General features: G+C 58.2%; 1 protein-coding gene across 1 annotated transcript in view; it reads right to left on the reverse strand.

The window, feature by feature from the left end:
* Positions 1 to 8,326, reverse strand: part of DSCAML1 (DS cell adhesion molecule like 1) — a 320,664-nt gene extending 312,338 nt beyond the window's left edge. The window contains exon 1 of the mRNA XM_081098463.1: positions 8,181 to 8,326. Within this exon, the coding sequence (XP_080954589.1) occupies positions 8,181 to 8,226 (46 nt within the window). The 5' untranslated portion in view covers positions 8,227 to 8,326. The remainder of the gene's footprint in view (positions 1 to 8,180) is intronic.
* Between the last annotated feature and the right edge of the window lie 5,573 nt (positions 8,327 to 13,899).

A 13,899-nucleotide genomic window follows, 5' to 3' on the forward strand; every position in this document is an offset into this window, starting at 1 on the left:
ATGCCCTTACCAGGGCCCAGGCCGGGGAGGACCCTGCAACCACGGTCCGTGCCCTTGACGGGAATCGAACCCAGAACCCTTTGGTCTGTAGGCTGATACTCTGTCCACTGAGCCAAACTGGCCAGGGCTCTTTTTCCCCATTTTTTTAAAGATTCTCAGCACGAACACTTCCTGTAACCAGCAACCAGGAACCTACAGGACCCGTTGAAGATCAACCATCCTTCAACCTAAAGGCCCTGCTCCACTGGCTCCGGGAGAAATTATGAGCCAACAGCTGACAGTGAACAGACTCCAACCTCCAGCCCCTTCCCGCCAGGCCTGTCCCGGGCCCCGTGGCCTGAGGGTCTCCCAGGGAGCTGGCCCAGACGGCACAGTTGTCCCAGAGATCCTTGATTTAGACTGCTAATGCTTGAGGGGCTTAAAAGATTATTTTGTCCAGTCCCCTCCGTTTCCTGGTGGAGAGAGTGAGGCCTAGAGGGTGGACCTGTGCACCCAGAGCTCGCTGGGCCCCCCACAGGGGCATCGCCTCAGGGAAGGGCTCCGGGGGCCTATGGAGAGGCCGGCCTCTGGGTCATGGAGGGTGGAGTCGTCCAGGGACACCCAAGGTCAAGGGCTGTCAAGGGTGTTCCCTATACACAAACTACCTAAAACCCAGCGAGACTCCTCCCAGCAGGAGAGACAGAGAAAGCCACCCCCCTACAAGGTAGGGCTCACACTGTGCGGCCCATTTACATAGCTTTATGGCATCAAACCCAGACAGGTCTTTGTCCAATCCTGGTAGAGATTTAGCAACCGATCCCAGCTTTCCTTTGGCAGGTGTGTGTGTGTGTGTGTGTGTGTGTGTAAATGAGAAAGAGGCTGTCCTGCCTTTGTGTCCCAGCTGGGATAGACCCGTCTCCACCGCTTCCCATTCGGGGACCCCCACTTGCCAAAGCAGCACCTCAGGAATGGAGACGCAGCGTGGGGAGTTGAAATGCCATCTGAGGGAGCATGAGAGGAGCAGGGACGCCGGGTGCCTGGAGGAGAGCACATTTGCCTATGAGCCAGTCACGGTTAGCACAGGGCAGAGGCTGCCCCTGGGCCAGTGACAGCGAACCTTTTGAGCTCGGCGTGTCAGCATTTTGAAAAACCCTAACTTAACTCTGGTGCCGTGTCACATAGAGAAATTTTTTGATATTTGCAACCATAGTGAAACAAAGATTTATATTTTTGATATTTATTTTATATATTTAAATGCCATTTAACAAAGAAAAATCAACCAAAAAAATGAGTTCGTGTGTCACCTCTGACACGCGTGTCATAGGTTCGCCATCACTGGCCTGGAGCCACGTGGTCTGAAGGGTGGAGGACCAGGGAGCAGAGGGACGGGGCCTGGACCGGGCTGGCCGATTCCAAGGGTGACTGTCATAGTCGAGCCGTATGACCAGGCGAGCGCCTGGGAGGGAAGGCGTTTCCTGGGGCCGGAGGGGCTTCGGCAGAGGGAGACCCACTGCTGGTGGGAAGCTGCCCAGGCAGCGGGCATCTGACTGGGGGACACCTTCCCCCGGGAGACTTTGCCCACGCAGTCTCCCTGAGGCAGGGTCTCTGCCTCTCACCCCCCAGCAGCCGGGCGCCCAGGACCCTGACTCAGCAGCGCTCTCAGGACCTGGCTCCAGTCATTGCTCTCATTAAAATGAGGTCACACAAGGTAGGACCCAGAGCTCACGGATCTCCCCACAGACTGGGTGCTGGGAGGGAGCCTCGCCCTCTGGGAAGGTTCCGGAGGCTCTGTGGGAGCCTGCCTCCGAGGGCCTGGGAGGGACCAGGCAGGGACTGCCACCCCCTGGGCGCTGGGCAGCGGGCAATCTGCCGTGTCTGCTCCAAAAGCTGCTGCCAGCCTGGACACGCTGCCTCAGCTGTTCCCATGTGGATGAAAGCAAAGGCTGAGAACATTCTCTAGAGGTGGGGGCCCCAGAAGGGGAGACCGCCCCACGCAGCTGCGAGACCTTCGTTTCCCTGTGAGGAAATGACAGTAATTATACCTCCTCTTTCAGCAGAGCATTCACAAGGCTGAAACCGATTTTTGTGTGTTTTTACATGTGTGTGTTTATATGTTACCCCGTTCGGTTTACAAAGTGTTGTCACATGATGTACCAAGGATGCCCCTCATCCTTCTCCCACACATGCAGTACCAAGTGCTCTGTGGGACAGTCGGGCAGGGGTGATGTGCCCATTTTACAGATTAGGAAATAGAGGCATGTGGACTCTTAGGTAACCCGCCAGACTCAGGCCACGCTTTATTCCCCAGGCCCATGGACAATGCTTTTTCTCATTCACATGCACACACTCACACACACTCACACACACTCACACTCACTCACACACACACACTCACACACACTCACACTCACACACATACACACACACTCACACACACACTCACACACACTCACACACATACACACTCACACACTCACACACACACTCACACACACTCACACTCACACACATACACACACTCACACACTCACACACACTCACACTCACACACATACACACACTCACACACTCACACACACACTCACACACACACTCACACACACACACACACACACTCATACACACACTCACACACACACTCACACACAGTTCAATGGGCAGGCAGCTCACATTGAATGACTGTTCTTCATGAAGATGGTGATCTTGGAACCGGTCAGTGCACGTGTCATGCAGAGCAAGAGCATGGGGAGGTGGGGCAGGTGGCTGAACGGACGAGGGGATAGCAGCTGGTGGCAGAGGAGGTACTCAAGGCTAACACTGTTCATGCTCACCCAGCCCTGGGCAAACATCTGTTCACAGGGCACATGGCTGCTGTGCCCACAGCCCCCCCACACTCAGAGAGCCCACAGGCCACAACCTGCCATGGGCAACACTTGGCCTCCAGGTCAGGAGCTGTGTCTCCGAGGCTGACTGGGTCATGGAGGGTGGAGTCATCGGGGACACCCAAGGTCAAGGGCTGTCAAGGGTGTTCTCTATACACAAACTACCTAGACCCAGCGAGACTCCTCCCAGCAGGAGAGACAGAGAAAGCCACCCCCTACAAGGTAGGGCTCACCCTGTGCGGCCCATTTACATCTCTTTATGGCATCAAATCCAGACAGGTCTTACTCTGACCAGTCCTGGTAGAGATTTAGCAACCGATCCCAGCTCTCCTTTGGCAGGTAGGAGGCTGGCCTTTGCCTCACCCCATAGCCATGTCTGGAGCCAACCTCTGCCCTCACCTTTTCTGCTGTCACCGTCAGCCATGGCCAGGAAGGGAGTGCTGGGTCCCAGGGACACCCGGCGCCGCAGGGCTCCGCTCTCGCTGAGGCTGAGGCTACAAGCCACCCAGCTGGTGGTAGCCGCCTCTCAGTCGTTCCTATTCCACATCTAAGCCGGTCAGCTGGCCAGTGCAGCTGCTTGAGGCAGGACCTGAGGATCTGCTGGGGCCGGGGAGAGCCGGGGAGGGGGGGCAGTGCTGAACGAAGCAGAGGCCATGTGTGTATGAGCACCTCCTCTGCTCTGCTGCTTCGTAGGCACTGCCTCCTTTAACCCCATTTCACAGCTGGAGAAAGCGAGGCTCCGAGAGGCCCGAGCCAGAACCTCGCTGGGAGGCCTTGGAGCCTGGAAATGCAGACAAACCCATTCCTGAGGCTGCAGCCCTGTCCCAGGCAGGCTCCCAGCAGGTTCCCGTCCCCAGAGAAGCCCTCAGCTGCCCTCCGGCGTTTGCTCCTCTAGCAGGATCCCAACTCTTCACCCCCCCTCTGGGACCACAGCGCCTGCCATCCCGCCGCCCCCCGGGCGCCGTGCAGGACCCTGGCCTCCAGGCGCTGGAACACGAGGGCCGGCTCTTCCCCCCAGCCCCGCAGCGGGCACGGCCTTCTCCAAGCCGGAAGTCCACAGACCAGGAGGGAAAAGAACAGTTTGCCGCACTTCACACCCCTTCCCATCAGGGGCTGCTTCTCGGGAGCCACAGCCCGGAGCACTGGGCCTCGGGCGGGCGTCCGGCGCTCACCGGAGGCTCATGTTGGCCCTGTTCCCACTGCCGGCGAGTCCCTCTCTTCACCCTCCTCTTCCTACAGCCCACGCCCCAAGCTTGGTCGGCCATACTGCCCATCCTCCCCAACAGCAGAGCCAGTGCCTGGGTGCTGAGTCCACGCATGCCTGACACTCAGAGGAGAGAGAGACACACACCCCAAATCCTAGGCCTCGGCTCCTGCCTCACCCCCGCTCTTCACCAGGACAAGGCCACTGCCTGGCTGCTCCTGGGGGAAGCCCTTGGCCTGGGCAGGTGAGCATGCAAATCTGAATGTAAATTATATGTAAATCCAGGGCCTGCCCTTGAGTTCCAGGCGCCCCCACACCCTGCATCTCTGCTGCCTGTGGCTCACCCCACTCAGGCCTGGTGCTCCCGGGAATACACGGTGCTCAGGGCTGAGAGAGCACTGGGGGTGGGGGCTCCTCTCAGCTGCTTCAAATGTCCCCCCAACGAGACCCTGATGGAGGGAAGACTCCCCCAGCCTGAGCTATACCCCGAAAAACAAAACGTTCTCTGAATACCCACCCTCCCTTCTACTCATCCACAACAATCATCCTCCACCAAGCCCAGGGGTGCCCACTGGAGCCGTGGGTACCAAGCATGGGTTTCCTGAAGCCGTGGAGAAGGTAAGGGGGCTTGAGGTCCGCACCCCTTTGTCAAAGGCCAAGAGCCCACCAGATGCTGGGGCGGACCCCCACCCCGTGTCGGGGGGGCTCCCAGCCTCTCTGTTTGGGGGCTTGCTTCTTTAGCAAGACATCTCTAGGCCAAACCGGTGCTTGCATGCCCACCCCCTTCCTCCCCCCCTGCCAATTTAGGAAGCAGAAGCCTCTCCCCTCCTGGGATCTGCTAACCTAACTCCGCCTTCGGGTCAACTGCTCGCTTGCTTTTTGTTCCTAGTTGCGCTCCCCATTCTGCTGCGGAAATATAGGAAAGGCAGCTGCCTGGCGCCCAGAAGCATGCCGCATCGCAGAGGTTTGTGGGCACCATGGCAGTTCCTTCTCGCCCGTGTAATTCTAGCGCCAGAGCCGCTGCCCACCGCCCCACCCCAGTGCTCACTGGGCCTTCACCTGCTTCCCCGGAGTTGCATTTGCCATTTCAAGATTTTGAACACATCCCCCCCCACTCCCCCTCTTTTAATTAGACACTGAACAGAGTGTTAGAGATTTGCTTAATGGTTCGACGAAGGCTTTTAATTTGGTATTCTCAAGAGAGAAGAACCACGAGTCCCCATTGGAGAGGTTGGGGTGGGAAATGAAAAAAATCAATGCAACCCATTACTTTGGCTTTTAGAAAACAGGAATTTTACTGCCGGGAAGCTGGTCTTTTACACAGTAAAAATGCAAATGCCGGCGACACAGATGCTGGCACGCGGGATGGAAGCGGGGAGAGCCGCGCTGGGGTTCATCTGGCTGCCCAAGCCAGGGTTTGTTTTGGCGATAATAAGACGGTTATTGAAGACTTGATAACCGATTATTAAAATATCTTCCCAGTTTAGTTCTGGGGAATCGGTCTGAGCTCAGTCTTTATCCAAAAAAAAAAAAAAATAGGTTTCAAGAGGAATGGAAATAACAGAAGCTTAAAACACATTCAATCACCGCTTAATTCCGTCCAGAGGATGAGCCATCTCCTCGTTTCCTCTCCTCTGGCTCTGCCTCCTCCCGCTCCTCACAGATGGACGTACAAATTATTGCAGGAGGGTATTGTTTTCTGAAACAGGCTTGAACATCACATTTACATTTTCTTTGGTGCCGCGGGGGTGGCTGGCAACGGGAGAGAAAAATACTCCGAACCCTATCTCCCCTGCTCTCACTGCATCCCATCTCCCCCTGCCGCTTCTGCCCCCTCCCTCCCACGGCACCCCAAGCGAACAGGCCCCGGGGACCAACCTGGCACCTAAGACCCAATCAAGGCTCTAAGCAAATGAAAGGCCTGCCTGGCGAGGCGCCCGGCCCAGCGCAGAGGCTGGAGCAGCTGCATGGCAGGCGCGCCAGGGCTCTGCAGGCCAAAGAGCCACTCAGGTGCTGCCTCACCTGCACCTCCAACCTCCCAGGCCGACCTAGGACAGGGGCAACTTCCTTCCCGAGTCGGAAAGGGTGCTGCCCCCGGCACCCCGCTGTCCTCTGGGCCGTCTCCGCCCCCACCTCCATCTGCTGCCTCCTATCGAGTAGCGAGTAGCGGAGCTTCATTTATTAATGCCCCGCTTCTGGGAGGGGGAGGGGAGGGGCGTCGGGTTCTGCGCAGGGGCCTGCACTCCTGGGAATGGGCTGCTCAGGAGGAGGTCCCCAGAAAGAGGGGGTGGGTGGGTTGAGGACAAAGCTGGGCCCCGGTGTGCAGGGCTCAGGCCCCGCTTTCTCACCAGACAAAATGGAAAAGGGGTGGGGGCAAGAGGGAACCCGAGAGAAGCTGCCGCTCCTCACCTTATGTATTTTTAATATTAATGTAATTAAAACTGCAAGCCGAGCCAGCCTGCGGGGGCGGGGAGGCAGGAAGAGCCTGGGAGAGGGAGGCTGGGTGGTGTGTGTAGCGGGTGTGGGGGGAACCTGAACGCTAGACTTTCTCGCTCCCCGAAAGTGGGGCGGGAGGGTGCTGTGCAGGGGACAAGGTGCTAGCCAACCTGGCCCAGGCTTGGTGTGGCCCCCAGCGGCCCCACTGCTCTGAGAAACTCACCTTGTCCACCACTGGGAGGCCACTCCCCCCTCCCCCTCCCCTGCCCCTCACCAGGCCTCCAGGCAAACCCCAGCAGTGCCTTGGCCTTCAGTCTGGCTTTGACCAGGAGTATTGACAAATGGAATAGGGGTTCCCTCCCCCCCAAAGCCAGGAGCTGCAGCAACCAGCTACAGCAGGTTGGGGACGCCGCACCCCTGGGGCCTCTGCACGGAGGACTGGGCCCCCTGGAGCGCCCGCCATTGGCTGGACTGCCCTTCCCCCGTCGCCCAGGGGTCAACAGTGGTCGCTCCTCCCGGGTCATCACCTGGGCAAAGGGGGGTGGGGAGAAACCGCCCCCAGGCGGAAGGGAGAAAAGTTGGAGGGCTGAACCCGGCAAGCTGAGCGCACAGCGTGTGTGCTTCCCGCACCAGGGCGTGGAGTTCGGCCGCTGGTCTCCCGCCATCTGGGCGCCCCGGGCACGTCCTCTACCAAAGCCTGGAAGCCCGGCCGCCAACAGCCTGGCCCCGACTCGGTGCCCAGGCGCTCTGGTCGGAGACGTCTGCCCCCTTCCAACTGCCGGTCCCGGCCACTTGGAGGTCAGGTGCGCAGCGCCAGCAGGTCTGGGCACGCCGGACACCTGGACCCACCCTGGCAACGCTTCCTCTGCCGGACAGCGACACGCCCCGCCCCTCCTGCCCCATCCCCGCTCCGGACGGAAGACTGGCCCGTGTCCGGCTGACCGGCTGACGGCACGCAGCGGAGAACCTGGCGCCTTGGAGCGCGCTGCTCGGTAGCTAAGGCGGAGCCGCGAAGCCCGGGTGCGCGGGGAGGGGGGAGGGGGAGGGGGAGGGGGAGGGGGAGGGGAGCGGAGCTGGGAGGGCGGCCTCTGGGTTTGGAGAACAACTTGCTCTCCTGGGGACCCCAGCTCTCAGGACCCCAGGTCTTCTGCTGAGCATCGAGCCCGCTCCACTGGGCGCCTTTCGGGCGGCGTAGGCGCGCGGGGGCGAAGGTGGAGTAGCCGCCGGGTCTGAGGCCGGAAGAAGCGAGGGCTCCCGTGGACACCCCCCGCCCGAGGACCCGGCCACTCGGAGGGCAACTCAGAGGGCACCCCGGGGTCCCAGCGCCCCCAAGCCGCAGGAAGCGGCCCGGGAGCTGGGGAGGGGTCGGGGCAGAAAGGCGCCCGGCGAGGAGCGGGGAGGGGGGAGGGGCTCGGGCACCCCCCCACCACCCTCACCTCGACACCAAAACGGCAGGAGCGGTGGCCAGCGGAGCGGCCCGGGGCGACTCTCACCCGGCCCCTCTCCGGGTGCTCGCCCTGTCCCCGCTGCCACCCACCCAGGGCCGGGCAGCGGGTCGGTCCCCGGACATCTGGAGCCCGCCCGGCACCCCGCTTGGCACCCCACCGGGCACCCTGCCTGGCCGTCAGCGCGCGCGCTCCCGGCGCTGCCCCCGCCGCCGGCGGCTCGCGCGGGCTCACCTTTGTGCCAAGAGTCCAGGAGCAGGAGGAAAGTTACCAGCCACATGCCATACAGAGGCCGGTTCCCCGGGGATGGTCCTTGGCCGCGTGCGGCAGCGCCTCTCCCCGCTCCGCGCTCGCAGCCGCCCGACTCCGCGCCGCTCTCTGCTCCTCGCCGAGCGCTCGGCGGCTCCTCCCTCCCGGCTCCCCGCTCCTGTCATCCGCGGGGCTGGGCCAGGCGCCGCTCTCCCCGCCCCCCCGCGGCACCCCGGGGGTGAGCGCCGCCCAAGTCGGCCCCCAGACCCGCTCGCACAGGACAGGGTCGAGGACCCGGACATAGGACCCTGCCCGGGGTTCGCCGTCTGGGAGGCAAGGGGTCCCTGCCACCCGCCGGCTCAGAGCTGCGGGCGCGCACAGGCGTGTGTCATAGGAGTGCCAAGTGCCCACCGTGCTCGTGCCAAGATGCCCGGATCTCCCGGCCGTCACCTGGGGACGGCGCTCTGTGCCTCCTTCAGGCCAGTTTACCCCATTGGGTGGGGGTCTCCATAAAATCCAGACTAAGATCCGTGGGTGCCGTCAGCGCTCTCTCCACCCCACAGCTCAAAGCTGCTGCCTTCCAGCCCTGTCACCTCTGCAGGTCAGCCTGGGGGCCGGGTCGCCCCTCCGGACCCGCTGGGATTCTCTGGGCACTGCACGTGGGCTTGTTTAGACAGTATCTGTGTCCTTCAGTGTCTGCTCATCTCCTGCATCTTCAAGACCTACCACCCCCAGCTCCCTCACCAAACAAAAACGGGCTTCTCCCTTAGACCAGCCTGCATGAAGCTGGTGCAGGGTGGAGCAGGGCGTGAGGGAGGGGATCCTCGCAAGTACAAAGTAAATTGTGAGTGCCTGCTGAGCGCCGGACCCTGGGCTGGCACGGGCCCAAGGCCGGCTGAGCCAGGTCGGCGGGGGGAGCTGGCAAGGGTGAGAAGCCCTCCTGGCCCCGGGCAGGGTCCAGAAAAGGGACCCCAGCGGCTCTGAGGACGGAAAAGCCGGGCCTGGGCCTGGGCCTCCCCTCCTTGAGGGTAACAGAGGCCACCTGGATGCGCCAGCCGCTTCCTGGCCTGCTCTGACCCAGCTCTCTGAGTTGTGCGGGGAGAGGGGGTGTGAAGGGAGCAGGGGAGAGGGGCTGCTGTTTAGCTCCATCTGACAGAGGAAGACAATTTACTTCCCCAAAATGTCTTGCCCAAGATCAGAGAAGGGAACTAGGACTCCGCATCCCCAGGTTTTGCCAAGATAACCCTAGAGATTTTAACTAAAACTTTAAAGTGCGTTTACCTTTAAGATGTGTTAAATATACATAACGTAGAACCCACCATTTTAACTGTTCCCCAGTGGCATTTAGTGCATCCGCATTGTTGTGCCACCATCATCACTACCCATTTCCAAAACTTCTTCATCATCAAACAGAAACAGTAGCGCCCATCTGCCCCTCCTCCCACCGCATAACCTCTCATCTGCTTTCATGTCTATGACTTTGGCTATTCTAGGTAGCTCGGAATCTCAGTGGAATCATATTGTCCTGTCTTATTCCACTTAGCATACCGTCTTCACGGGCCATCCACGTTCCAGCATGGAGCAGAATTGCACTCCTCTTCGTGGCTGAGTACTATTCCACCGTGTGCAGAGACCACATTTTGTTGATCTGGCCATTTGTGAATGGACACTCCCCTTTTGGGTTGTTGTGAATGATGTGGCTCTGACCGTGAGTATCTCTTCCTTTGAATCCTGCTTCCGGTACCTGGAGGTGAAATTGCTGGATCCTATGGTAATCCTAGTTTTAGCTTCCTGAGGAACTGCCAGGCGCATTTGCTCTTTTTGTATAACATTTTAAGAGAACGTCTCAAGGGCTCCCACTACAGCTGCTCCCTGTGATCCTCACAATATCTGCTGAAGCTTTGCCCCCCCTTTTAAAACAGGTAAGCACATCGAGGCTTCGCTTGTTCAAGGTCACTTCCCTTTGTATCGCAAGCAAGACTAGAACCCAGGTCTCCCAGCTCAGACGGTGTTTGGGATGACCAGCCAAAGCCTCTCTTTACATATAGAGAAACAGGCCCGAGGGAGGAAGAGGGAGGAAGCAACGGGCCTGCGTCACTCTCTCCCCTCCCCTCCCCGCCCTGCGCCCGGGCCCATCCTCCCCTCCTGTCCCTTCCCCTCTAAAGGGAAGGTTGCTGAAAAGAATCCAGTTAAGCCTGTTGACCCAGAGCACCTGGTCAGGCCAAGCCTAAAATACACGGCCAAGTCAGAAGGTGCAAGGGCTGCTGTCTGCTGGGGCGGGTGGCGCTGAGTGAGCCTGCGCGTGCCAGCCCAGCTGCTCCTGCCCCACGTGCTGGAGGGAGGGAGGGAGGAGGCCCTCTGCCTCCACCACCTGAAGTGCATCCTACAACCTGTTCCTGTCATGCTGCTTACACCTGGGCCTTTCAGGGACCACTGCTCTGTGAAAGGGCCAAGCGTTCCCTGAGGGCGGGGTCCCTCACCGTGTCCCTAAAGAGGAGGCTTGTATGTGGGAACAGGGAGCCTTTATGCTGTCACGGTGAAGGGTGCGGCTTTGGGGTCAGATAGAGCTGAGATCTCAGCCAAGTCTGCCGCTGCGTGCCCTTGGGGAAGTCATGGGTACCAAGCCTGTCCTCGCCTGTGAACTGGGGACTGCTGTGAGGATTCAATACTTCAAGCCCAGGGCCAGCCCATTGTAAGCACAGCTGAACACCTCACTACAGGTCCTGGCTTTGCTCTGGGGACCTGGCCTGGGGGTGGGGGATGGGGAGAGGAGGAGGCGAGGGTGACCTACTGCACTCCTGCTGTGACAAGGCCAGCGCCAAGGCCAGAAGCTGCAGAGACCAGGAGGAGGCGCACTTAAGGCCGCAGAGCAGGGGGAGGTGGCCAGCAGGGAGGACCCAAAACAGGCAGCCCTTATGTTTAAGAAACATAACTTTAAGGAGCATAACTTTGAAAATGACAGTCTGGTTTACTGTGTTCGGAAATCCCCTCTTAACTGGAATTTACCGAGAGAGCTAGCATGGCAACGTCGGGAGAATCCGCAAGGGGACCCCAAGGGAAAGGGAGCCGGGTGGGAGCGTGGGTGCTCCACCCACGCCCGCCCTGAGCCCGGCGCGCTCCCACAGCTGACATTTGGGAGGGCTTTTTATTTTGATAGAAGGGACAATTCCTGCACAGCCTCACGCTGGATGGAAGCCCTCACACCCACACGCACACCGCGGCGAGAGCAAACACCGTCGCCAGCAGACATAACGTGAACGTAACACAACGCCAGCAGACCTGCTCGCACGCGAGTTCCACGCAGCCCACACATCCCGCACTGCCACCTACGCGCATGTCCTGGCATGGTGTTTGTAAAGCCTCAGATCTGCAGGTTCCTTTCTAGGATGGACGGACCAGCTGTTTGCAAACAGTGGTCAGCCCTGCCCGGTGTGGTTCAGTGGCTGAGCATCGTCCTGTGCACCAAAAGGTTGATGGTTTGATTCCAATGTTTCTCTCTCTCTCTCTCTCTCTCTCTCTCTCTCTCTCTCTCTCTCCCCACCTTCCTTTCTCTCAAACAAAAAAATCAGTAAAAACATATTTTTAAAAACAACAAAATCCACATGATCACTTTCAATATTTTGTTGCACCAGAATAGAATGTTGGCTGATGATGTGGTTGGGGTGTGTGTGTGTGTGTGTGTGTGTGTGTGTGACCAATGCAGCTGAAGCAGCAACATGAAGGCCTGGGAGGTGACCCCTCTCCAATTCAGGTTAAGCATGGATATTGGGGTATTATTTTGTCAGGTTATATTAGGTCTAGAGTCATCATGAGAAACAACAGCTATTTTTACTGTTTAACTCATACAGCAGCTTATATGTTTTGGATATTTCTCTTCAAAAACCAAGCCTTCATACGTGTTCTGAAATTCACATATATATATGCTTTTCATAAAAGAAGTCAATACGGACCAGGTCAACGTTAAAAACTTAACATTTGGGGTCGTGTAGCTAATTCAGAGCTGACCTTCTCATACTTATTCATTGATTGAGGAGGAAAAAACAAATAAGAATTTCCCTGCCTGTTTTATTTTTTCCATCTGTAATTTATTTTAATATTATAGAAGGAGTCCTGGCCTACAAATCAGAAATTCTGGGTTCTAGTCTCGCCTTTGCCACCTTAGCCCACTGGTGACCCCGGATGCGTCACTTTCCTTTTCTGGGCCCCAGTGTCCTCGCGAGTCACATGAGCGATCTGAGCTGGAGGATGCGCAAGGTCCTCTCCGAAACTGGAAACAGGGTGAGCACTAACAAACACGCACATGTCCACCCCGTGTAGGGTGTGTGTGTCCCCACAGACCTATGCGTGTTCTCCACGCAGGCGAAGAAACAGAAATACAAATGTTCATGCACAGACACCTAGAAGCAGACAGACACACACAAAACACAGGACTAAGCAGCTTCTGCTTCAAACGCATGCACACATACCGGAAATCCTTCGTTCTTCTAGGGCAGTGGTTCTCAACCTTCCTGATGCCGCGACCCTGTAATACAGCTCCTCATGTTGTGGTGACCCCCAATTTCACTGTTACAAATGGAACATAATTAAAGCATAGTGATCAATCACAAAACAATATGTAATTATATATGTGTTTTCCGATGGTCTTAGGCGACCCCTGTGAAAGGGTCGTTCGACCCCCAAAGGGGTCGCGACCCACAGGTTGAGAACCGCTGTTCTAGAGATGGGGGAGTCGTTGCATTCCTAGACTGATCCCATCTAAAAAGGTGTGCGTGCCCTGGCCGGTCCTCAACTAGTTGCAACATCGTCCCCTTACGTCAGGGTTGCGGGTTCCATCCCTGCTCAGGGCACATGTAGGAATCAACCAATGAATGCATAAGTAAGTGGAACAACAAATCCATCTCTCCCCCCTCTTCCTCTCTTTCTCTAAAATCAATTTTAAAAATTTTATAAGGGCCCTAGTTTGGCTCAGTGGATAGAGTGTCGGCCTGTGGACTGAAGGGTCCCGGGTTGGATTCCGGTCAGGGCACATGCCCGGGTTGCGGGCTTGATCCCCAGTGTGGGGCGTGCAGGAGGCAGCCGATCATGATTCTCTCTCATCATTGATGCTTCTATCTCTCTCTCCCTCTCCCCTTCCTCTCTGAAATCAATAAAAATAATGTATATTAAAAAGGCATAGGTGTCATTAAATTCCCTAAGCTCTCCTTACCCAAACCCTAGACGCCCAGGTTGGCAGACGTCTGGGCACCTTTGATGTGTCTCCCCTCAGCGGTTTGGATGGGAGCGTCCCGGTTCTAAGCTCACTGAGCTCACAGCCCTGAGGCTCCTCCTGCACAGATGGGGTCTCTAGGGCCCTTGTTCAGGCCACGGTCGGGGGGGTTAGCCAGGGAGGCTGGGTTCCCTCAGTCACAGTGGCCTCTCTCCCCTGTCTGTCCTCTCCTAGCTCTCGGCTCTGAGGCTGGCCGCGAAGCCGGCCCTGAGCGGCTCCATGAGTCCTGATCCTGGAGGCGACGCTCGAAGCCGCTGTGCTCGGGAGGGCAGGGGCTGGGGGACCTGAACTGAGAGAGAGAAACGGAACTCCCCGAGCGGGAGCTGACTCGCTGCCTCCCAGGTGCTCCTGCAGCGCCTCTGACCACACACTCACAAACGTGTCTGTCAGATCGCGGTGACGGCTCTTCCCTCTGGAGAGCTGCCCGCAGTGTTTCTC

Source organism: Myotis nattereri (assembly GCF_964212035.1).
Source record: "Myotis nattereri genome assembly, chromosome: 9".
NCBI lineage: Eukaryota > Metazoa > Chordata > Mammalia > Chiroptera > Vespertilionidae > Myotis > Myotis nattereri.